This window comes from Antechinus flavipes, chromosome 1 (genome assembly GCF_016432865.1).
Source record: "Antechinus flavipes isolate AdamAnt ecotype Samford, QLD, Australia chromosome 1, AdamAnt_v2, whole genome shotgun sequence".
NCBI classification, from domain to species: Eukaryota; Metazoa; Chordata; class Mammalia; order Dasyuromorphia; family Dasyuridae; genus Antechinus; species Antechinus flavipes.
Genome location: NC_067398.1, coordinates 159,982,600 through 160,008,207, shown reverse-complemented (window position 1 = coordinate 160,008,207; position 25,608 = coordinate 159,982,600). Strand labels below are relative to the sequence as shown.

Here is a 25,608-nt window from a genome sequence, read left to right as displayed (position 1 = left end):
TAACTCTAATACATATTGGGGTTCCAATTTAAGTACACATAAGACAAGAGGACTATAATTTTCAGTTTCTAGTCTATAATATACAATTTACTTGGCTCTCCCGAGTCCCAGAATTGAAGGTTGGGCTAGACTTTCTCTCAGGACTCTTCACTATTTACAATTTAGCTTTAGTTTTAGCATTAATTGCAACAGATGCTCATTGTCCCCAATTGTCCTTAAATCAAGTATGTTGCCAATTCAGAAAAGTGTGGTATTCCACCCCTCTTCGGTGATATGTATAAACTAACCAATGGTTCGGCCGTCTAAGACCTTTAGGGACATTTCTTTCGACGGGATTTAACCACCTCCAACACTTTGACCCCCCTCCTTCATCTCCATCTCTCTCTTCCATCCCTCCTACTGGCTCTGCAAACATAAGCGCTTTTCTCCTCCTCAACTACAACCACTACTTGTATCTTCACATTCCAGACCTGAAATGATGCCTACGTCACAGTCACCATTTTTCCCAGCCACAACCCAATTTCCCCATCCACATTTTCACCTCCGCGAACCCCTCCCAACCTCACCCTTCCCATCCTTTATCCCTTTATACTAGGCTGCTTTGATGCCTATACTCCCAGGGACCACTGACCAATAGGCTGCGAGAGCTCCGGAACCCAGGCTTCCCATTGGTTGGCGAACCATGGTGAGAGATGGTGCGTTCTCCTTTCTCTGAACCTACTCAGGGCTGTGGGCGGTTGTTAAGGCGACCGTCGGTGAGGTAAGGCCGTCAGGCCGGTAGGCGCTCCAGTGATTGGCTGGGTGATCGGACGATCCTCTCTGATTGGCCGCGGCATGTTCAGCTCCCTGCGTGCGTAAACTGGTGGTTCCTTCCGCCCCGCGTCTCCGTTGAAAGGGGACTGCTGTCCGAGCGCCCAAGCCTGGGATACCGGGGGCTTTCCAGGGCGGCGGCGAGGTGAGGACCGCAGCCTGCCCGGGTCAGGGGCGGGATGGACGGAGGCGAGTAGAGCTAGAGGGAGAGCAAGGTCGCATTTAGGCGTCTTGGCGGACTTTGGGAGACTTCTGCCCGCCGGTGGCGAACAGGAGCCGGGTCTGCGGGTACCGGCCCGTGGGGCCCCGAGGACGCGGAAGGTGCCGCCCTCCGTCCTTGAGGCCCCGGCGAGCTGTTCCAACCGCTGGAGCCGACGCGTGCGTATGGACGGGGGTCCCTGGTCTGAGCGTTCGGTGCCTCCCATCCCCGTCCTTTTCTTCTCACCTGCCGGGAGAACCGCCGCCCCGAGGCAGCTGCGGGCGGAGCTGGGGGCTGAGGGGGCTGTGGGGAGGGGATTTGGTATGGAGGGTGAGGAGCGGTCACGCCCTTTGCATCCGCGCACCGAGGGCGAGAGAGCTCCGGAAACATTTGACAAACAGAAACTAGTAGTCACCACCGGCTCGTTACCGGCGACTTTATCCGGAGCAGTGAAGGTGGACGGGGTGGCAGAACCTGGCTAGGGAGCTAGCTGTTCGGGAACCCTAAATGGTTTTTTTATGGGGGAATGTGGGGGTGGGGAGTGGGAGGGTGTTGAATAGCTCCCCCCTCCACCTCCAGTTCTGCTCTTAAAATTTCTTGAAATTAATTAAGCAAAGGGGAAAAAGCAAAACTAATGATAAAAATTCTTCTAAAATCCCAAATACCGGTGTCACATCCTTTTGAAGAAACATTTGTACCCAATCCTGTATTTATTAATCTTGATATTTCTAGTTCAGTACCTGGTATGGTGTAAGAACCTAATAAATTCTTGTTTTACTCACTGAATAAACGTCTAGTTTGGAGTTTTGGGTAGTCTGAAGGTCATTCAGAATTTCAGCACGGGTTACTAAGCTATTAATAAAATTGGAGAGGCTATTATTTGAGTCCTAGTAATAAAATTAATGTATGCCAGGATCACAAAAAACTGCTTTTTTCAAAGTACATATTACCCTAAATGATCACCTAATAGGCCAGTATTTTCAATTTAACAGTTAAATTGAGGATAAGTGACAGTAATTGATCTCAAGGTGATAGTGTCTGCTGAGCCTAGACGAAGGAAAATCATCTTCTCTTTCTAGTCAGCAATACCCATGTTAACAAGTAAGCAGGTGGAGCCTGCTTATCTCCCATTAGAAGAACTGATGTTTTAGTAAAAGTTTGAAAGGTCCATTGCCAGAGTAGTAGTGTTCGGTTCATTAAATATTTACTAACCATCCACAATATGCTACAAGTAAATCTAGCAATATATGGTAGATGATGTGGAGTTACTAAAAGCCTAGCCTCCTTTTCCTTAAGACGGCAAATTGCACATTTAAAACAATCAGGTCAATAATGCTTTTCCATGGCAAGGACTATTATCTTTTTTGTTTTTGCAGCCTCACAGCAACCTAGTTTAGTCCCTTGCCACCTAGTAGGTGCTTGGGAAAGAAAAGGACAGGAAGGTCGAAGCAATTGTTGAACTGATAGGGTGGGACAGGCTTAAGTGACTTAACTTGCCTATGGTCTTACCAATAGTATACCTTAAAGGAAAGCTTGAATCCAGACCTTTCTGATGCCAAAGGGAGTATTCTATTCAAAATGTATTATGCCATGCTATTTTTCTTCTACAAAGCTGTGTTAGGTGAATATGAGTTTTATTATAGTTAATGAAAATTAATTGATTTTAATGTTTGGTGATGTATGCTACAAGAGATCAGAGATAAAAGATCAGTTTTCGGCCAAATACTTGGAACTGCTTGTGTTATGGCAAAGTACAGTTTTATGCCATTGAAAAACCAATCCTTCTGAATGAATAAACCAAGGTATATCCTTTCAGTTGAATAAAATCTCTGATCTGAGTTTCTTTGCTGCTATTTTTCCGTAGTTTTGCGGATCAAGTTTATTGTAAGTTTGAAGACTAATTCTTTGACATGTAAATACATTGATTAATGTTAATAACAGAAAAATAACTTTCTGAGAAACAGGTACCCAAAAAGGTGGGTTTTGGTTATTGTGTTATAACACTCTGAATGAATCTAGTTACAAAATTTATACTGAGTGGTAGGGTCCTATGAGGAGTGGTAAGAAATATAGAATGTGGGCCAATAAGTATTTTTTATATTTTAATTTTTCCCCCCAAATGTTACAAAGACTCTAACCAGAGAAGACACTAATGCAAGATTGTGAGAGATTGAAACTTCTTTCCATTTTGGCAGGCTCCCTGAAAATTTTTTTTGTAATAAGTATCTTAAGAATATTACCAAGTTTGTAGCATCAAATAATCATTTGCTACTGCTTTCAGTTCAGCATACAGTTGAATACATTAAATACTTAACTAATTACAGAGCATACCTTTTTATTTTTCTAAAGACTAAGAATCATTTTGATATGTCAATTGTAAAAAAAAAAAATAGGTTAATTCATTTCAAAGAATATTCGTACTAAGTAATACATTAGGCTAGATCTTCCAGTATATAATTGCAGATGTAAAGGACTTACATAGTATAGGACTCCTGCAGTACACTATATTGTAAGTTGGAATTTAAAGAAGTTTTAAGGGAAATTTTCAGATTTATTTTTTTAGTTTATTTCTCTTAGGTCTTCATCACTGAATAGATTATAAATTTCTAAATCTAATTGATAAGATGTCTTGTCCAACATCTGTGTAGACAAAGTGCTAAGTAAATGCTTTTCGGTTATGAAAACAAATAGTATAATCACTTTTAGGGTCCAAGTTGCAGCTATACCTTTATATAGAATAATAGAATCTATTACTTAAATGCATAGGAAAATAGCTGTATGCAAAGCAGTTCTTAAAGGTCCGTTTCATAGCATATGTATATGGTGTAGGATAGTATATGGTGTAAGCAATAAATGCTCTAAGATGTCAGAAATTAATATGAAACAAAATACTATGTAGTTTATTGGGTTAGATATACTAATAGTTTAAAACTCACATAGAAATAGAGGGGCCACATATTTAACTTAGAGAATCGCGAATTAATATTCTCTACCTATTGTATTTTAATTTATTTTCTCAAACATTTCCCAATTTTATTGGTATTTGGTTCCACCTGGAAAGTTTTGGGACAGTAGTTTGACCCTGCTGCTCCTTGTCTTTAAAAAGTGCAGTGGGATTAAGATGAGAGAATTTCTGGCAAAATACTTTGAATCTTGTAAAGGCAGAGTCTAGTTGGGACCAGATTTTAGGGTCTGTTCTTTCTATCTATGGACAATAATTTGGACAACGTAGGGTAATTGATTATACTAGAATATTATTGCATTTTTGGACATGGCAAAAATAACAAATTAGAGAAACATGAAAAAAATTGTATTCATTGAGAGGAGTAATTTTTTTTTGACTCATACGTTTCTATTACACTTAGTAATACTGTCGGATAATACTCTATTCATCTTAACACTGTGCTACACTAAATATGGAGGGCTACAACTTGTTTCCACCAAATCTGTCTTCCAGCTACAGCAGTGAAAAATAAACTGAATATTCAATTTGATGTCTTCCAGGATCAAAGGACTCAGGGGCTACAATGTTGTCAAGACTCTTCCGAATGCATGGCCTCTTTGTGGCATCCCATCCTTGGGAAGTCATAGTAGGGACTGTGACTCTTACCATCTGCATGATGTCCATGAATATGTTTACTGGTAATGACAAAATCTGTGGCTGGAATTACGAATGTCCAAAGTTTGAAGAAGTAAGTTAAATAAGTTTTAATTTTATTTGTATTAAATATATTAAATTCATTTGGTTTTAAATTTTAGAGATTAAAAAAATTGTCTGATGGTGCTATTGTTAGTAACAATTTAAAAATATAATGAGTATAATAGGTGTACTGTTTAGAAAAATGTAGACTTAAGTCCTGGACTTCTTAATGTATGGCATTACTGATATGGTAATTCCTTATTTTGATTCATGCAAAAAGTTAATTTATGTCAGAAAAAATTAACTGAGGTCTTGAGAGATTAAGTATGTTGTCTAATGTCACACTGCTGGTAGTTTGTATCTCCAGCAGGACTTGAAGTAAAAGTTTTTCTTACCCCAAGGCACTTTCTTTCCATTATTACGATTGTGGCTCATTTTCACTATTTGATGCATGTATTTATTGGAAACAATCATATTGATATTCTGGAAATAAGTAATATTTGGTTGGAAATAAAGTTTTTCAAGTATAAGAAAAAAATCATTTTTTTCTTGGAGTATCCATAATTTGTTTTTTGTGGCAAAGTAACTTGTAATGCTTAGAAGTAACAAATAATTGTTGCATTATCATAGCTAAACTGATTGAACTACACAAAACACATTTTTCTTAAACTGGCTTTTTATGTAATTTTTTTATGTTTTGGAAACTTGATGTATTTACTTGAGCATGCTAATGTGCAGAATAATGAGGTATAAAAATTACTCTTTGGGACTATTTTTGAAAATGTTTTCTTTTTTTTTCCTCTTCCCATAACAGGATGTTTTAAGCAGTGATATTATCATTCTGACAATCACACGATGCATAGCAATCCTTTATATTTATTTCCAGTTCCAGAATCTGAGGCAGCTTGGATCAAAATATATTTTGGGTAATCTTTTGTTTTTTAGCTTTTCTTTGCTCAAACATCATCAGATATTGTCATGTTTTCTACTCTATTTTTATTATGTAGGCATACATAACCCATTACTCTGATTCCATGTTAGGTATATATTTTACCTGAATACATGAGAAATATTTGCTATTCTTCTTTTCTTTATTGGAATGAACCAAAGATGTTTATTGATATCTAGAAAAATTGCAACCCCAAATCTCCCTTGTTGCTTTTGGTACCATTAAAACCCCAACACTTTCCTCTTCTGGCTTCCTTAACACTGCTGTCTTGATTCTCTCTTCTAATACTTCTCATTCTTATACTTCTGTGAAATATGTGTATCCCTCAAGACTCTGTCCTGAATATTCTTTCTTTTCTACTCACCCTTGGTATCAGCTTCCCTTTGCTCAGTGATCATCTCTGTGGAGATGACGTCCAAATTTTGCTCTTTCCCTAATAACGCCACAGCATTTCTTACTTCATTCCTATTTTCTCCATTGATATAACCATTGATTGCTTAGACTATTGTAATAGCTTCCTGATTGGGCCTTTTCTAATCTAAGTCACCCTCACAATAGTTCCAGAGATATTCATGAAACACAAATCTGTCCATGTTCTTTAGTGACTCTCCTTTGCTTCTAGGATAAAATTCAAACTCCTCAACCAGGCATTTAAAGACCCTTTCACGGTCTGTCTTTCCATTACCTTTCCAGTCTTATTTCATAATAATCCTTTTTTTGTACACTGTCCTTCCTCTCAGTTAGCTCTCCCCCCTTCCATGAGATTTCATCTTCTGCCTCTGTGTCTTTGCATGAGTGGTACACTCTCACCCCTGATCTGGATTGTGTTCATTCTTAACTCTGCCTTTTAATGCTGCAGCTTTGGAGGGATTCAGAGCTTAGCCAAAGCTTCACCTCTTAGCCAAAAACCTCTCCTGATTCCCTCTCCCCAGATATTAGAATTTCCCTCCTGGTGAAGTTGTTTTTCTATTACTCTATGTATGCTTTTTATTTACTAATCTGTATACATTAGATTAGGTCACTCAGTAAAATAGAATCTCCTTGAAGTCAGACACCATCCCATTTTTATCTCAGTGCCTGGCACAATGTCTTGCATATAGTAGACACTTAAGAAATAGTTATTGAATTATTACGTATAATACAATTAAATTTTGTGGATATAATTTTGAAGATACATAACTTAAATTTTGTTGATTTTACATTTTAGGCATTGCTGGCCTTTTTACCATCTTCTCAAGCTTTGTCTTCAGCACAGTAGTTATTCATTTCTTAGATAAAGAGTTGACTGGCCTGAAGTGAGTATTTAACATCTAAACATACTCTTTGTCTAAATATAAGTTAACATTTTTAAATTAATTTTTTGCTACTACAATCCAAAGATTCAGAATATGTCTTCGGAAGGTAGCATTTCCAGATGGCATTTCTCTGACTCTAGAGTGGATCACATGTGGATGGGTGGAGATGTGTGTGTGTGTGTGTGTGTGTGTGTGTGTGTGTGTATTCAGTATATGTGAGCAGATGCTCACTATGTGGAGACTAGAAGGAAATAGAAAGTGACTCTTGTTTTCTTGAAATATATGCCTATAATGTAATGGTAGTGTGGGGTCTTTAAAAAACTCTTTCAACAATGATTTTTTGATATTTCTGATCATCTTGTTTTTCAGTGAAGCTTTGCCTTTTTTCCTGCTCTTGATCGACCTTTCTCGAGCCAGTGCTTTAGCAAAGTTTGCCCTCAGTTCTAACTCACAGGTAAGTCCTACCCGGGGGGGACAAAACAGGTTTTATTTTCGGTTTAGCATATGAATTAACACTTAGGACAGTAGAGCTCCTGCGTACAGAAACTTGGAGTGACCCTATGATTACAGTGTTTATAGAAGCTCATAAACTCTGTCACTTCATAGTCTGAGAAAGTTGCTGGGCTCACTGAGTAATTACACATCTTGCTTAGTATGGCCTACAGCTGGTGTGTATCAGAGGTGGGACCTGAACCCAAGTTTTCCTGACCCCACAGCCAACTCAGTATTCACTATTATCATGGTACATCGCTATAAAAGGAGTCATATTTTTAAATCCAGGAACTGTGAAAAGTAACAGCTGTTGATTTGAAAATTCAGAGAATTTCATTTTGGAAGTATAGCTGATAAAATCACTCATTGTTTTTATAGTCAGGCCATGTATATTACTAGTCAGATTTTACCATAGTCTGGAATCATCTGTTCTCTCTTAATAAAGATTTTTAGAATTTTAGGACAGCTTATTGAAAGGATCTTTTTGTCAGTGATTCACTTTTAGACTATTTCATTCTTTCCTGTTGAAGTGTAGCATATTGAATACACTAGTGATTTCAAATCTGCCACTTTGCCTGTCAACCTAAAGAAAACTTTAATTTGCTTAAAAAATAGCATGACCACTGGAAAAACTTTTCCCCAAATTTAATTCTGATGTTATTTATTTATATGGTTGATAAGACTTATACACTCCGTCTTGGTGTATTGAAAACAACTATGATTCTGGTTTTATTATAATAATATGGTGTGTTATGCTATAAAATGGAAAAATATAAGGCTGCCTATGCATCGTCATCTCAGTTTCTCTCCCATTACCTTCTATCGCCCCAAACCAAAAAATAAACCTTTGGTGTGGCTTGAAGGATTAATACACCTTTAGAAGAAAGATCATACACAGAAATGTGTTACTTCTGCTTTGATCAGTGGAAAGGAAGGCAGTATCTCTTTTTTTTTTTTTTTTTCCCTACTCTGAATTGAAATTTCAGCAGCCTTCTAGTTTTTCATTTGTTCATCATGATGCTGTTTTTTTTTCTAGAAGTAGTAAAGTGTAAGACGGTATATATTTGGTTGGTACCTGTGAAATAATTAAAATATCCACTTCTTAGCCAACATTAATGGGGTTTTTTGGGTTTTAGGATGAAGTAAGAGAAAACATTGCCCGTGGAATGGCAATCTTGGGCCCAACTTTCACACTTGATGCCCTTGTTGAATGTCTTGTGATTGGGGTTGGTACCATGTCAGGTTAGTAATTATCTTTCAGTATATTTTAGAATAAATGTATGTGGAATAAGTTAAAGTTTCTAGATTTGACCTGACCAAATTTTATTTATTATCTGAGGTCTGATATTTAGAATTTGATTGCATATCAGCATGTCTCGAAAGTAATAGGTATTTAGTAAATATTTGTTCAGTTTGATAGGAAATAGGACTATACCTGTTGTAAGGCTATATGTGATGAACTCTTGTTTATTGATTCCAATGGAGAATTATTTGCCTTAGAGTGGATGATTTTTAGTATCTGATGCTTTGTTTTCCCTTTTCTTCATCTGTTAAGATAAACACTGATTAGCTAACAAAGTCAGCTTTCTCTACCACATGCTTGTCTGAGGTTAATGATTGGGATTGATTGGAGGCCCATTTGTTGACTTAAATCCTTTTAAGATGTTGAGTGGAGTGATAAACTGGCATATGTTTGGGTAATCTATTTTATGCTAAAGAGAAATACCTTTAGGTTTAGATTTTGCTGCTCTTTGATGAGAATTAAAGAATCTGATCTTAAAAATTTCATAAGATTTATGCCTTCATAATTTATAATTTCCATATCATTGGACCTGAATCTCTCTCTCCCTACTTAGTTAACTACTTACCTAGTGTAGTGTAAGTAAATCCCTTTTGGCATTAAAGGTTTTCCTATATCTTCAGAAAAGAGAACTACAAGTATTATCACTTAATATTCATTTATTACAACTTACTAGGCACTGTGTTAAGTATCAATTTCTTTTTTTTTGCCTTACTACTGGCTTTTGTTCAGTCACCAAATGTCTATTATTTACAATACTTTATCCTATAGAAGAAGGGCTGAGTGGATTTTGTTCAGTTAGAAAGGCCTTAAAAGGGCAAGAAAGACTAACATACTTACAGAGAAAGAAGGAAATAAAAAGAAAACTTAGGAGAAAATGATAGGGAGAGAAATTAGATGATCTGGGACAGGGCATAGTAAAACCAAAGATCATTTATTCGAATTTAATAAAAGAAAACCATGGGTAGCGAGTGTAGGAGTTTTAAGTTGTATGATTAAAGTAGTGGAGCAAGGAAAATAAAAGTCACTTTGAACTTATTGGAAGGAAAAGTGTGTGAGATGTGCAGAAAAAAAGTACTTGTGATCTAAACAGAGTAATCAATTAGGACTTTAATCAACAGGGCAGAAAGGATAAAGATAATAAGTAGGATTTTGCCTAAAGATAAAAAAGAATGCATTATTTCCTTTGAAAAGTAAAGCATTGGTGGAATATGTGATAGTAATGAAGTAGTGCATAAAGATAGCTCAGAACAAGAAAAAGTAGCTTGATTTGTTATATTCACTTTGGAGAAGGACTATTCAAATGAGTAGGATGGGAGAGAGTACCCCCTCTTTTGGGATCAAGAGCAGAAAAATAATAGCTGGGAAAATACAGAAAGAATATTTTAAATAAAAAAATAATATTTTAAATAACTTCTAATAGTCTGTTTTGAAATATAATGCTTTTTGATAATGCCACTTTAAAAGAATTAGTTTTATATAATACTTAAGTTGTAATGTCAACAGCATTCTCTTAAATTTGCCCATAATTTAGGTCAAGATTGGAAATGAAAACTTAGAGATTTGTTTCGGATTTCTATAAGGCTTTGTTTTATGCAACAAAAATTTTTACTTGGATAGTTGAACTGATGGTTCAACTCAGAAAATGGTAAAAAAAAAAAAATTGTAAAATTTTTGCATATAGTAGTAGTATAGGCATTGGTAAGCATCTTTATATGATACCTTATCAGCATTATAGTTTTTTTAATATTGCTATGTGTTTTCACATGCATTAGTAATATAAATACATCAAGACAAGCTTTTTACATAACTGATTTTTTCTTTGACTTAAGATTGTTATATATTAAAACAATTTAACAAAAACTTCATTCTTCATTTTAAGTAGCCATGATTTTCCTCATAGCATATAATTTGTGACTTTCCTTTCAAAATAGAATACCTTAAAATGGAAGGACTTTTAAAATGACTACATATTATGTATTCAGAGTCAACTTTAAATAAAAATAAGTCATGTTTTTATAGTTGTGCACATTTAATAACACCCATTGGATTTAAGCTGCACTTTTGATTTGATTCAGTAATAAAGGTGTGGTTTTTTATTTATTTTTTTTATTATAGCTTTTTATTTACAAGATATATGCATGGGTAATTTTTCAGCATTGACCCTTGCAAAATCTTCTGTTCCAGCTTTTCCCCTTCTTCCCCCGACCCCCTCCTCTAGATGACAGGTAGACCAATACATGTTACATATGTTAAAGTATATGTTAAATACAATGTATGTATACATATCCATACAGTTAAAGGTGTGTTTTTTCCAATATTGGCATGGAATCTAGTTTTCAGTTTGTTTTTGTAATTCATAGAATTATAATCTCAGTTGAGTGACCCAAAGTGATAATCTGAAGAAAACTAAGTATGCTATTAATTGAAAGGGCTAGTAAAAATGTATTTGTAAATAAAAAAATTACTCATTCCATGTTGTAAACATTAGCATTCAGATTTGAGTTGCTGATTCCTTGATCAAAAAGCTTACTCTAAGACTGATTTATCTTTAGCTACAGGGAAAACTTTTGTGTCTAGTGTATTATGTAATTTAAATTTATTAATGTTAAAAGACAGACATTTTTTGCATGGTGATAGACACTAGACTGGGAGTCTGGAAGACCTACTTTAAAATTCTGCATTGGACATAAACTGTACAGTATAATCTATGTAACACAGAGCAGGTGTCACCCTCCCCTGTATACAAATGTAATTGGGAAATGTTTTACAAAAATCTAGATAATGTTAAATTGACCTAAAGCCACCAAATACATGCTGATCTGCCTTGGTAGAGTGTAGGGAATTGTAGTTCACTAAACCAGATAAAATCATAGGTTCAATTAAAAAAACTCAAAGAGACTTCAGAATCCATCTGGTATCTTTCTTTCTAAAGAGAAACTTTTCCCTTTTCTCCAAACAGGTGTTCGACAACTTGAAATTATGTGCTGCTTTGGTTGCATGTCAGTCCTTGCCAATTACTTTGTGTTCATGACATTCTTTCCAGCTTGTGTGTCTTTGGTACTAGAGGTAAGTTTGGCTGCTGTGGTGATAGCAGGAAGAGATTTCTTATAGCTTTAGCTGCAGAAATATAATCTTTTCTGCATAATGTGACCTAATGAAGTTTTTATTTTATTTTATTTTAGCTGTCTCGGGAGAGTCGTGAAGGTCGTCCTATATGGCAACTCAGTCATTTTGCCCGTGTTTTAGAAGAAGAAGAAAATAAACCAAATCCTGTAACTCAACGGGTCAAGATGATTATGGCAAGTTTTTCTTTTCCTTAAAAGAAAATGTCCTATATTCCATACATTGTCTTATTTTTCATCTTCTGCCCCATTCCTGTTTTTCATTCCCCAACCCCCACATGTATTTGCCCTTTCTTGTTTTTTTTTATCCTTTATTTTTTTATCCTCTCTGTATTTATTAACTTCTATTTCTATGTCACTTCTATTATATTTCCTATGATTTTGTTTAATAGCTTGCTGGTACAAATATTTTTAGTTAGCTTGTAGATGGGGTCAGCATGTTTGGTCTGAGAACTTTTATTTTCCTTTGATATCAGATAATCAGATACTTAACTCATTCATTTATTGAACATAGGAAAAATTTAATCTCCATCAGAATATAGATGATAAATGGGAGAGTATAGCATTTTGGCTAAAACTATTTGGAAAAACCTCATTTTTATGGATCCTTCATTCTGGCAATGTTGGCTTTAGTCCTTTAGAAAAATTTTTTTTTAACTTTGTAGTATAGATAAGGCTATTGAAACAAGTTTTTTTCCCATTTCAGTCTCTAGGCTTGGTTCTTGTTCATGCTCATAGTCGCTGGATAGCTGATCCATCATCTCAAAACAGTACAACTGAAAATTCTAAGGCTGCTTTAGGACTGGATGAAAATGTGTCCAAAAGAATTGAACCTAATGTTCCTCTCTGGCAGTTTTATCTTTCTAAGTAAGTTAACATTTGCCTGAATTACTTTATTTATTTTTATCTTTGTCTTATTTATCTATAGAGATAGCATTTATGTTGAATAGAGTTCTGGGCTTGTAGTCAGATTCCGATTCTTCCTATAACACTTTAGCTTTGTGACCCAACCAGATCACTTAAGTTCTATGCATTTCAAGTAACTCCTTTGGATTTCATAAATATGTTATATTGCAACTTGGAGAAGGCACTTCCTCACTAAGATTTATATCAGGGTGATGCAAATCACAGTTCATGTAATTATTTTTATTTTATCATTTCACTACTGTCTCAGTATTATGCTATTAGTTGGAACTTAATGCCAGTGAAAATTAACACTGATTTTCTTGTTTTTATTTAGAATGATCAGTATGGACATTGAACAGATGATCACCCTTAGTTTAGCTCTCCTTTTGGCTGTCAAGTACATCTTCTTTGAACAGGCAGAAACAGAGTCTACACTCTCATTAAAAAATCCCATCACATCTCCTGCGGTGATTCAGAAGAAGACTCCAGAGCCTTCTTGTAGACGGGAGCCTATGTCAGCCAGAATTAGGCAGAAATACAGGGAAATGGAAGAGGAACCTGAGTGTATCCCAGACAGAAAGGGTGTGTACATCTCCATCCTCTCAAGAAGTAGCATTCATTGATAAGTTCTGTCTGCTACTAATCTTTGTAACCTAAATGTGTTTTGGTGGACCTTCTTTATTTTAAACAGAGGAGGTTATAAAGCCCTTGTTGGCAGAAACTGAAGCAGCAAAGATTGCATTTGTTGTGGGTAATTCTGCACGTCCAGCATCAAGCACTGAGCCTGAAATCCAACTACCTTCTGAGCCCCGTCCTAATGAAGAATGTCTCCAGATACTTGAAAATGCAGAGGTAAGAAAAAAGTACAAATTTCTAATCTGATTTTAGGCAGAAAGTCCTGATGTCAGTTGTCAAATAGTTGTTGATCATCCTGCTGCTGTGTTGTTTAGAAGTGTGAGATGAAACAAATATTTTATTGCAAAAACAAATTGTGTATTCATAGTGTTCCATCTCTTTCCTGTTACTGCCCTTTGAACAATGTCTTTTTAGCCGGACTTGGAAGCTAACTGTGCATAATATAGACTATTATAGCCAAATCATGGGCCTAGTATTCAGTATAGTCTTTATTTTTGTGTATATTGGGGGTTGGGGATGAGTTGGGTTTTTTAAAAATCCTTTTTCCTTCATATATGTGTAAGCTATCTTTCCTATCTTATCTCTAGGTGTAGGAAAAAGGACAATGTTGAATCTCCATTGCAATTATGGATTTTACTAGGTACTTTCAAACACACATACACACATACATACATAATTTTGTGGTAATAATAATTACATTTACTGTAATGCTTTAAACTTTTCAATTTTTTTTTCACCATCACAGTCTCATTTGATCTTTAAACTAAATTTATTCCCTCTTAAGTTAACATGTGTGAGAATTTTATCCATTATCTTGCCATACATTAATAGTACGCTCCCAAATAGCTGGACTGATTAGTAGAACATAAGTTGCCTTTACTATTTTGATCATATAAAGGGATACATGCTAAGATTTATGACTTCCATAATAATAAATAGTGTATTGATTACTTAGCTGCTAGATTTATTTTCTTTAAAAACATAGATAAATTTTGGTTAAGATGAAAATACACTACCTGATGGATATGTTTCACTTAAGCCCGTGGTGTATGAAGTTGTATTCTGTTATGTTATTGTAAGTCACAGATCCCAACTCTTGATGTTAGCCAGAAAATAAAAGCTATTAAATTTTGTTAGGATCTGATAGAGGATATTCTTCTTCATGATTCCTATGGGCATCATTCATAGATTTGAAGTGCTATCTATGATTTAGTGGAAATGTGGCACATTTTTTCCTTCACCTGCCTTCCTCTTCAGGCCTAATATTAACAAGATCATCTTGGACCACACGTAGAATACTTTTCCATTAAAGTCTTTTTTTTTTTTTTTTCATGGTGTGATGGTGATCCTAAATTCTGGAAGGCTGTAAAATTGTGGTGGATTCTATCAAGTTGGTAAACAAATGCATCCAGTAATTGACCTAAAACCAGCTTAGCTAATTTCAAAGAAAGTTATCCCCAGGGTGATGAAGTGAAGCAGGAATTTTAGACATCATAAATAATAGATCAGCTGAGTTTTGTTTTGGGCTTCCTCAGTGGAGGGAATGAACATGGGGGTGGCATTAGAGTCCTTTGAACATAGCTATACAAATCACTGCCAACTCATGTACATTTTTTTCTCTTAAGAATAATAATGTAGGCATAACCAGGTCTTTCCAAAATTTCAATGATGTTTTTATGTGCTAATATGTTTGATTATGACTTTTGTTTGGTTAAGACTATATACAGTTATATGAAATGTCTTAATAATGTAAAGGTAAAGCAGTTTACAATCCATTAGTGTAACTTAGAGGAGTTTTATCCCCTTCTTTTTTTTTTTTTTTCCTTTTTTTAAGAAAGGTGCAAAATTCCTCAGTGATGCTGAGATCATCAGATTAGTCAATGCTAAGCATATTCCAGCTTACAAATTGGAAACTTTGATGGAAACCCATGAGCGAGGTGTGTCCATTCGCCGACAAATGCTATCTAAGAAGCTTCCTGAACCTTGTTCATTACAGTATTTACCATATAGAGATTATAATTATTCTTTGGTAAGTCGTTTTCACAGAAATTTTGTATTTTATAGCTTTTAAAAATGTTTTTCCTTAACTAGACTTCATAATATGAATAATATGAAGGGGGTGTTTTTTAGGAATAGCTAATGTTCTTCCAGGTTTTAGTATCATTTGGTGCTGTACCTATGATACAATATAAAAAAATAGTATTTCTTTCCCCTTCCACTATTATATACTGGTATATACATATCTGCATATATACATTCAACAAATATTTCTCTTTTTAATAACAGGTATGTACATACATATGATTTATATATACTATTTGGTCAGTTATTTATATGTATATATAGATGTTAATATATATGCAGATTCTTTTATTGTGTTAACTGGTTTGTATACACATAATTTATGAATATCAGTTACATGCATGAATATATTTATATGTACACATTTTATTCAATAAATGGAAAAGTTCAATTTTGATCCAAAAATATTTAGCCTTTTCAAAATCCATTTTGCTTATTTTAACTAGATAGAGCTCTAGGCTAATTCTTACTGATTTTGACTGTCATTGCAGATAAATCATTGAAATTTTGTTCTTTCTTGTTATGCTTTATATATAAGTGTATATATACTTATACTTTCTTAGGCTGTTAAGGTTTAGAAAAAAACCCATATGAATGAATGAATAACTATGGAACATATCTAAGAAAAATTATATTGAAAGAGAATAATTAGAACATCACATCTGTAGTAATCCCTTTTTCTTTTCTGTTCTTACATAGTTAAATTTAGTTTGTTTACATGAAAATGGTTTTCAGTTGGGCAGTAAAACAAACATAAGTAACTTATAGATAGATGTTTCCTGAAATTTTCCATGCCATCTACTGAAGTTGAGAGAATTTAAATAGCAAGTGGCTCAGGAATTACCTAAATCTGAGAAGTGAGGAGGATTTTGGTCTTGTTTTATTAGAGTTTATTGTTTTACTCTACAAATGAATTTGGAATCTGGATCTTGTTTTAAGCCCCTTGCTTTGCCTCTTATCACTTGTGGGACATAGTACAAGTCTCTTAATTCATCTATCCATAAAATGACTTACTGGGATTCAAATCTTAACTCTCTTATTTATCACTTGTATTAACTTTGAGTGAGATTTTGGACTGATCTTTAGTTCCTCATCTGTAATTAGAGGGGAGTACTCCTCTAAATTCCTGTCCATCTTTTTATTCTCTGCATTTATGATCCTATGATATGTAAAAATGAACATATAAAAAATCTTGTCTTTTTGGGTTCTTGGGGGGGGTGTACCACACACACATATATATATTTCATATATATATATATATAAACAAATCAAAATGAATATAAAGACTTTAATTGAAAAAAGGTAGGTATTAAGAAAAAAGCAGTAGTATAATTGAATATGTGTGTGACCACAATCCCAATCTCATTAGTATTTCATTGCATCATTTGACCTTTTAGGTGATGGGAGCTTGCTGTGAAAATGTTATTGGATACATGCCTGTTCCTGTTGGAGTAGCAGGGCCTCTCTATCTGGATGGCAAAGAATTCCAGGTCCCTATGGCCACCACTGAAGGCTGTCTTGTGGCTAGTACCAACAGGGGTTGTAGAGCAATATGTGTAAGTACTATCTTCATTTCTTCCTGGCAAGGTGATTAGGGCAATTTGGGGACAAGCAGAAGAATTCTTTTTCTTGTTTAAGATGTAAATCTCTAATGATAATAAACTAATTGACTGATTATTTTTTAATTTAGCTTGGTGGAGGAGCAACTAGCTGTGTTTTAGCAGATGGAATGACCCGAGGACCTGTAGTAAGATTTCTCAGTGCATGTGACTCTGCAAAGATGAAGACTTGGCTTGAAAGTCCTGAAGGCTTTCAATTAATAAAGGAAGCATTTGACAGTACCAGCAGGTGAATGAGAATGTGTGGGAGAGTGAATGTGTCTGAGATTTTAGGATATGAAGATATTTTCATTAATGCCATGATAACTGCTTAAGATAGTATAATATATTAATTAGCTTTAGAGACACTTAAGTAAATTCAGTAATAGTAATTGAGGGCAAGGGTAAAGAAGGCTGAAATCTATTTCCCTAGAAGTAGGCAAAAATTGTTGATCATGATAATAGCTGATGTTTTTATAGTGCTTTAATATTTTCAGAGCACTTTAAGACTTTGCAAGATGACTTATGTGTTCCTGTGTATGAGGAAGCTGATGTTTGCAAGGTTACTCATAACATAAGCCTCTTGAAAAGTGAGCTGAGGAATTTGCACCTTACTGTATAGATAAAATTGTGAGGATTGTGAGACTAGTTTAAGAGGGAACAACATGATGACAGTTGTGCTTGGAAGGTTAATCTGGCAGCTCAGAATATATGTTGGATTGGAAGTGTTGGGGGAGACCAGTTAGACTTTTCTACCTGACTAGATGAGAGGAATTGAAAGCCCCAACTAAGGTTGTGGGATATCAAGAAGAGTGAATCATGGAATCAATATAGGTATTAGTGAAGGAAAGCCAAAAATGAAAAAAAGATTCTGAAGCTAGATGACTTCCAGGAAAGACAATTAACAAGTCAAGATGAGAAAAGCTAATTAGCTAGAAAAGGTAATAGGTTCAAAGGATATTTAACTGGAAGAGACTTACTTTATACATGAGGAAACTGAGTCAAAGGGATTAGTTGACAAGCATTGTCACACAAATGGCAACAGCTGGTATCATACTAAATAAAATATAATAATTCTAAATATTTTCTATATACCTTAAACATAAGACTTATTGACTAGGAAAATGGTGGTGCTATCAACTTAAATAAGTTTTAGGTAAAAAGTTTTTTAGGGGGCAGGATTATTTCAGTTAGGAGCTTGTTAGAGACTTGACCAAGTGAAGCTAGTTAATAGGCGCTTGGAACTTTGAATTGGAATGGGAGGGAAGAAGTTAGGGAGTTGTCTGTATCTTCATATAAAGGTCAAGCTCTGGGAGAATGCCAAGCGAGGAAAAATAAGAAAGAGAAAGACAAATTTTGGGGGATTCCTGTGTTTAAAAGGCAAGAAGAGGACAGGGATCTAATAAATGATTCAGCAAAGAATCTCTCACAGATAGAAAAAACATGAGGATGAAGAAGAGGGGGTGTGTAGGCCTATAAAGGAATAAAAGGTGTGAGGGAAAAGTCTGAAACTTCGCTCCACTCATTTGAAAAGTTGGAGGTTGGAGTAGGAGTAGTCCTATCTGAGTGTTGGACAATTGTATATAATGTCAGATTTTTTTCCCAATGTTTTGATCACTTTTGCTGGAATTTTTTTTTTTTCCTCTTTTTAAAATTTTTTATTACAAGGTATAGTTTTCTGAGAATGTAAAAAGGGGAAACAATACAAGAAAACTTTCGGTAATATTAAAAGGAGGGTCTTAATAAATTAAAAAATAACGAGTATAGTAGTGTCATGTTGCGAAGGTCATGAAGAATAAATAGGGGAGTGGGAAGGAGGGGAGGTCAGATTTTGAAAAGCAGTCATGATTGACCTTCAAGAGAATCAGAACCAAAGTCTTAAGGTTTGTCCTCAACATGAATCTTGACTTCACCAAGGTTAGCAGGGGAGTACTGTTGAAGGTAATGGCTGAATTTGTACTGTTTAGTGTGGGATAGGCTTGCTTTTTAGTACTGAAAATGTATGTTAGAAAATAAAATCTCTGTACAAAAGTAAATACCTGGAAACAAAGCTAGGTTGATGTCAGTATGTTTTAGTTTTCACTTTTTTGTCTCTCTTGTTGGTACATCTGTTTATAGCTCAAGTATCATCTGAATGAGACATAGTTGAGGCAGTCTCTGAGATACCACTTGATTACAAAAGAAATGTTTATGAATAATTTGAATTTCTTTGGACCTCAAGTGATTCATCTATAAAGTGAGTTTGAAGTAGATCAGACCTAAGACTTCTTTCAATTTTAATGTTCTTTGGTGATTTCATTTATAGATTTGCACGTCTTGAGAAAGTGCACATTAGTCTGGCTGGTCGCAATGCCTATATCCGTTTCCAATCCAAAACAGGGGATGCCATGGGAATGAACATGATTTCAAAGGTATGCTCTTGAGTTATGCATATGATTGGTGTTTGACTTTAACACTATAGACCCATCACTTAGTGAGACACATTAATTGGCCCACCCTCAATTCAGTTTGATTTCTTTACAGTTGTTCAGTTTGACTCAAGTGTTGATACACTATCATTTCTAAATTGTAGAGCCCTGCTCTAAAAAAATTGAACAGAGAATTTTGAAGTTAACACTTCATAGTTGGACACTTTAAATTTAGATGCTAACTTCAAATAATTGTCTTAATATACCCTTCTAATGACTATATGATATTCTTTCTCTTCAAAACACCACTCAAACACTATATTTTGCATGAAGTCTCAGCAGCTACTGCTCTTTTTTCCAAAGAGCTTATATTTAATCACTTCGTTATTGATTTGTACCTAACTTTATATATTTTTATAAGTACCTATCTATTAGAATGTAAACTTCTTCCAAGTAGATATTACTTCCTTCTTTGAAATACATCCTTGGATAGTATCCCCTGTACTTAGCATAATGCTTGGCTTTAGTAAATGTTGATTTAGGAGACACTGAAGTATGTTTGAAGTGTCATCAGCATGTGTTGCTGTGTACTTATGTTATTCTCCTCCAAGAAGATAAATATTTGACTAACATTTTATTTTCCTAACATGTCTTAACCCACTTTAATATTTAGATCTGTGCTGGTTGGACCAGTGATTGATTTTTGGTGGTTGCCTATTTCATAATTAAATCAAAGAAAGGAAAAGAAAAGCAGTAACTAAATCTATGTAGGTTTATAAAGTGCCAGTGCTTGAATTTATACTTTAAGGATCAATTGCAGTATAAGGATTCTTTTTCTTACAATTCATCAAACACATAAACATATTATGCATATATATACACACACATATATGTATGTATACACGTGTACAATATAAAAGTATTTAAAACACACACACATACACACACACATATGTATGTGTATATATACATATATATATATTTTTTTAAAGTTCTTGGAATTTGCAATCATGTAGGAAAGACGAGACAAAAATTCAAATGAAAATGTGATGAATACTTTAGTAAAAAGTATCAGAGAATACTTGATTTGGGAAAGAGCTTCTGAGCTGATTTCCTAGAAGGAGAGCAGAGATTTCAGTAAATGGACATGAATTTTTAGCCAGTGGTTGATAGTTTGAGAATAGGCATGGAGACAAAAAATATTAATCCTAGATTAGGGGAAAAAAGCTGAAATAGGATCTTAATGTCTTTTGGAAAGGTTGGTAACTCAGACCACCAGGCAGTAATTTAGTATGTTTAAATAACTGATTTACTGCTCATTTATTAGTTTCAAGTAATTTGTAACACATACATACCACTGAAGTATTTTTTGAGAGCTATAGCTCAAAGTGTGTTCGTAGCTACTGACAAAGAGCTGCCTTTTTTTTTTTCCCCTCCCCCTTGAGTTGGACATAGCTGTGCTCCACTCGGGGAAAAAAAATGACTTATGTATGATTGATGATGGATGCAGGGTTTTTATATTTAGTTGCCAAAATTGTTTCTAAAAACAGCTATTTATTCTACAACTATTTAGTCATTGTAGTTTATAAATATATTTGTTCAATTAGTCATATGTGCAGTTATAGTTCTACTAAGGTGGTTTCCTTAGCATGGATGGCAGTAACTCAGTACATTTTATATGTTTACATGAATATGCACTAATAAAATCTTAAGCCAATGACTGTGTATGATGTTGAGGACTCCAAGACCCAGGCAGGAAAACATAAGCTTTAGTACATCTTCCCAGCCTCAAAAGGCTTCAGAATAGCTGCAGGATGATGAATTTTGGAGTTGCATCAATTTTCAAAGACAATTTTACTAAGTCTTCATAGAAGGGTTGTGATTTTTGTGAAAGGAGGAAACAACCAAGGGTAGCAGCACTCTATCGCATATCTAGTCTGTCTATGGAGGAAGCTCTTTACATCATTGAAATGATAGACTAGCTAAGTAAACATGTGATTTAATGTATCTATTTTTTCATTATAGGGTACAGAGAAAGCACTTGCAAAACTTAATGAAATTTTCCCTGAAATGCAAATTCTAGCCGTTAGTGGTAACTATTGTACAGACAAAAAACCTGCTGCTATAAATTGGATAGAAGGAAGAGGAAAATCTGTTGTTTGTGAAGCTATCATTCCAGCAAGAGTTGTCAAAGAAGTAAGTAATTGAATCAGATTCAAAGGCTGTATTATTTTTTAAGAAAAATTAACACAGTGTTGCCAACTCTGGACCATTTTTTATTATTATTAGGACCTATAGAGACATCCCTTACACCCTGTAAGGCCTGTTCAGTAGCAAGCCTATGTTCTCTGGCTGTAGATGCTAGGCGTTCAAGGAGTATGTATACTTAATTCCAAAGATGCAAAGCCTATGGCCTACATGGAAACATGACATGTTTCGGTGATTTCTGTGATATTTTTGTGAAGGCAGGGATTGATTCCTTAGGAGTAGAATTGTTCTCCCTATCCCTTAGTTCTGGGAAACATACTCTCCTAGCTGGTATCTCCCTCTTCCACTCCTGGAAAAAAAAAAAAAGGCAAATATTAAAAGCAATAAGTAAGGATTTTTAAATAGTTGTTTCTTTTCTAGGTATTAAAAACCACTACAGAAGCTTTGGTTGAAGTTAATATAAGCAAGAATTTGGTGGGCTCAGCCATGGCTGGTAGCATAGGAGGCTATAATGCACATGCAGCCAATATTGTAACTGCCATCTTCATTGCTTGTGGTCAGGTAAAGTCTGTGAATTGGTTTTCTTTTCTGTTTTACTGCTCAAAATCTCAGGGAAGTGTGGGAATTAGGTATCTCATTCATGTTCTCTTTTTCTTTTTAAAGGATGCAGCACAGAATGTGGGCAGCTCTAATTGCATCACTCTTATGGAAGCAACAGGAACCTTAAATGAAGACCTGTATATCAGTTGTACTATGCCATCCATAGAGATAGGAACTGTTGGTGGAGGAACCAACCTGCTACCACAGCAGGCCTGTTTGCAGGTACAAAAGCATCAAAAAAAAAAAAACCCTATTCCAAGCAGTTTGCCTGAATTTATTCTGTTTCTTATAGCCAAGTTCCATCACATTGAGCTCACCTGAATACTTTCATTACATTTCCTTTGTTCCCTTTTTTTCCTAAAAGTCTAATAAGCATGTTTGAACATAGATACCATGCTAATCAGTCTTCCTGAGGTGTCATAACATTCTATAGATTGGCTGAACTAATGACAGTAGTTTTAATATTATTGAATGTATTGCTGGTCACAAAGTGAATTCACATGGTACGATAGCCATGTACCTTTATAGGAAAAATGGTTGTCAGATCTACACCATGTTACATTATTAGGGGTTATAAATTCACCCCTTCACCCTTCTAAGGTCTGTTCAATAGCAAACTTTTGGTATGATTTAAGGGTAAAATATGTTCTTGGCTATAGATGCTAGGCGTTCAAGGAGCGTGCAAAGATAACCCTGGTGAAAATGCCCGTCAACTTGCAAAAATAGTATGTGGTACCGTTATGGCTGGGGAATTATCACTGATGGCTGCATTGGCTGCAGGACACCTAGTCAAAAGCCACATGATCCACAACAGGTAAGACTGCAGGATTTTAAGTTCAAAATAAGAGAATAATTTGTGTGTTACCTGGCATGTAATGTCTCATCATTTTTGTCGTTTATATTCTAGGTCAAAATTAAACCTACAAGAGCTCTGCACCAAAAAGTTGGCTTGAGTGTCACTGAAGTTCTGAACTCAAGCATTCTCATGAGAATGGGATCTTAAAAGAGGACTAATGTAGAAAATCTGTGAATTTAAAGAAAAAAAACAAAAAAACAGTGCAATGTCTTGTCGAGAGGACAACTAGACATGTTCAGGGAGGCAGCTGGCTTCAGTGGTTCAAGATTACTTCTCCATGAAGAGTTTCTTTTCCAGATCTGACAAGAGTTTAGTGTTCTGCATACTTGTGTTTTTCTGAAACACTTCAACTTAGGTATTAATGCATCAAAGTACCACAGCTAGTAAATACCAGCTCATGTCCGAAAAAAAGAATAAGCTGGAAAAATAATTTTTGATTTTGGTGAGATTCATAAATATGCAAATTTCATGGTGATCAATGGGAGATTTTTTCCCCCCTGGGTAAAAAATAGAATTTTTAGCCTAAAGTAATAGTTAATTACATTTTAGTTATCAAAACTTCTGATTTTTATATTCAAATTATTAAGTGCAAACCTTAGGATTTTAAGAAAGAAGAGTAAAAGTTTTTCATTGTATTCCATTTGGTGCCATTCTAGTTCAGTTTTTAGCGCATTTAGCTATAACTCTTAAGGGGACTCTGCTTTAATTTTTTAAGGAAAAAGTATTGAAGTTTTTTTTTTTTTCCTTACCAGACCACAGAATAATGTGCTACATAAAGTACGTAACAATTCTGTGCCAGAAGTACCAAAAATCACTGTGTTTACTTTTACTCATGGAAGCTGATAAGTTCCTTTTTTAGAACTTAACTATATGTCCAAATGCAGATTGGCTATTACATGTCTATCTGTATAAAGCTTTAGCAAACACAGGAGAAGCTTTGAGCCACTTACTAAAGAAAGATTTCAATGCAACCGTTCTAACAGATGTTTCTCTTTAAAACATCAACCTTTTAAGTTTAAGTCATTTAGATTAGGGTGTTTCATAGATCAGGTATAGGACCATGGCCTCTATTTGTGCAACTCAACCTGAAAAACACAAGTTTGTTGAGGAAAAGATAATCTTTCTCTAAGCCAGTTTTCTTTTCTTAAAAGAAAGTTACTGTAATTTATTTAACTAAAAACAGTTCCTCATAGATTTTTTGTAAACTATTGTATCAAACTGTATATGTTGTAATAATGCCTCTGATGCTAGGAGTTTATTGAAACTGTTAAATAAATACAAATCAAATTGTACATTGAAAAAAGTACTAGAGCTTGGGCAGCCCAACGTAGTGTTCTTTAATGCTATCCAGAAAGCCCTGGCCTACTTCTAATTTCTAATGAGGAGACTAAATAGGACTTAACCAGTGAGCTTTCCAGCCAATGAAGGAGCCATAGGGATGAGCACCAGAGGGGCTATGTACTTTTTTTTCCCCTGTAGCCAGAGAGTTGGTAATTGCAGAACATTTGACACAAGGCTTTTTGATGGTCCCATAAAAGCATTTACACCTAACGTGATGGAGATGCTGTATTTTTTTTTTTTTAACATGCAAGTTTTATATAAATGAAAAAACTTCTTATTTTGTATTATGTCCATTCTAATGTTTTAAGTGTCAGTCTTATGAAGCTAGTGTCTGGAGATTGACTGTGATACATTCCAGTGATGCTGCAGTAGCATGTAATACCCACGAATGTTTCTTTCTGTGATACTGTTATCAAAGACTCACTTTTCCTTTTGTATGTGGAGTTTGAGCTGCTTCTTGTTTACTGACTATTTTCAGCCAGTGACTTATTTATCTGAACTTTTCATTGGATTGACAATGAAAGGTTAGTTCAGTGTTCATTTTAGTGAATGTAACTTAACCAGCCGTTGTCTTGCAGAATTAACCTTTTGTACAATTACTAAGTTGTATACATTTTGGTACAGAATTTTTTTTTTCCAGTTTCAGTAAACAATGAAAAATAAGCTAATTCTTATCAAGTGTAAGCAGTGACCTTTATTGATGGGCTCACCCCAAGGTCAGAGGACCGAATGACATAAAGAAAGCGTCTAGTAAAGAAAGTAGGCATTCAATAAATCTTTGTTGAATTAAGTTGTATTGCTGTAGTCAACAGGCATTTATTAAGTGGCAGGATTGTGCTAAGTGCTGGGTATACAAATACATGCTAAAAGTACTGCCCTTCCTGCCTCCAACAAGGCTTACATTAATTTTTAAAATGTTTTCATCTTGACAAATATTTCCCAACTACACATAAAATTTTTGAGTTATATTCTCTTTATCCCTCCCTCATTCCTTAAGGCAAGCTAAAATGTATTGATTATACATGTGAAGTCATATAAAACATTTCCATATTTGCCATGTTGCCAACCCCTCTTCTCCCCCCCCCCAAAAAAAAATAAAGTTTAAAAAGTGTGCTTTGATGTACAATCAGATTTCATTTCTCTATAGATAGAGATGGTATTTT

At 35.0% G+C, this 25,608-nt stretch overlaps 1 protein-coding gene across 1 annotated transcript; it reads left to right on the top strand.

Moving 5' to 3' along the window:
* Window positions 1-876: 876 nt before the first annotated feature.
* On the top strand, window positions 877-25,571 carry HMGCR (3-hydroxy-3-methylglutaryl-CoA reductase). Its single transcript, XM_051992144.1, has 20 exons — window positions 877-955; window positions 4,514-4,701; window positions 5,464-5,575; window positions 6,806-6,893; window positions 7,263-7,347; window positions 8,522-8,627; window positions 11,648-11,754; window positions 11,871-11,987; window positions 12,517-12,677; window positions 13,051-13,298; window positions 13,408-13,568; window positions 15,187-15,381; window positions 16,832-16,990; window positions 17,125-17,282; window positions 19,338-19,443; window positions 21,466-21,636; window positions 22,069-22,209; window positions 22,312-22,470; window positions 22,908-23,062; window positions 23,156-25,571. The coding sequence occupies exons 2-20, from the start codon at window positions 4,537-4,539 to the stop codon at window positions 23,199-23,201; spliced, it is 2,640 nt and encodes an 879-aa protein (XP_051848104.1). The 5' UTR covers window positions 877-955; window positions 4,514-4,536; the 3' UTR covers window positions 23,202-25,571.
* Window positions 25,572-25,608: the final 37 nt, after the last annotated feature.

What these genes read in the sequence shown, in the direction of transcription:
- HMGCR (XM_051992144.1), top strand. Translation starts at nt 4,537, where the DNA reads ATGTTGTCAAGACTCTTCCGAATGCATGGCCTCTTTGTGGCATCCCAT. An exon ending in GGGGTTGTAGAGCAATATGT is followed by an intron (nt 16,991 to 17,124) that starts GTAAGTACTATC and finishes TTTTTAATTTAG; the next exon opens with CTTGGTGGAGGAGCAACTAG. An exon ending in GAATGAACATGATTTCAAAG is followed by an intron (nt 19,444 to 21,465) that starts GTATGCTCTTGA and finishes TTTTCATTATAG; the next exon opens with GGTACAGAGAAAGCACTTGC.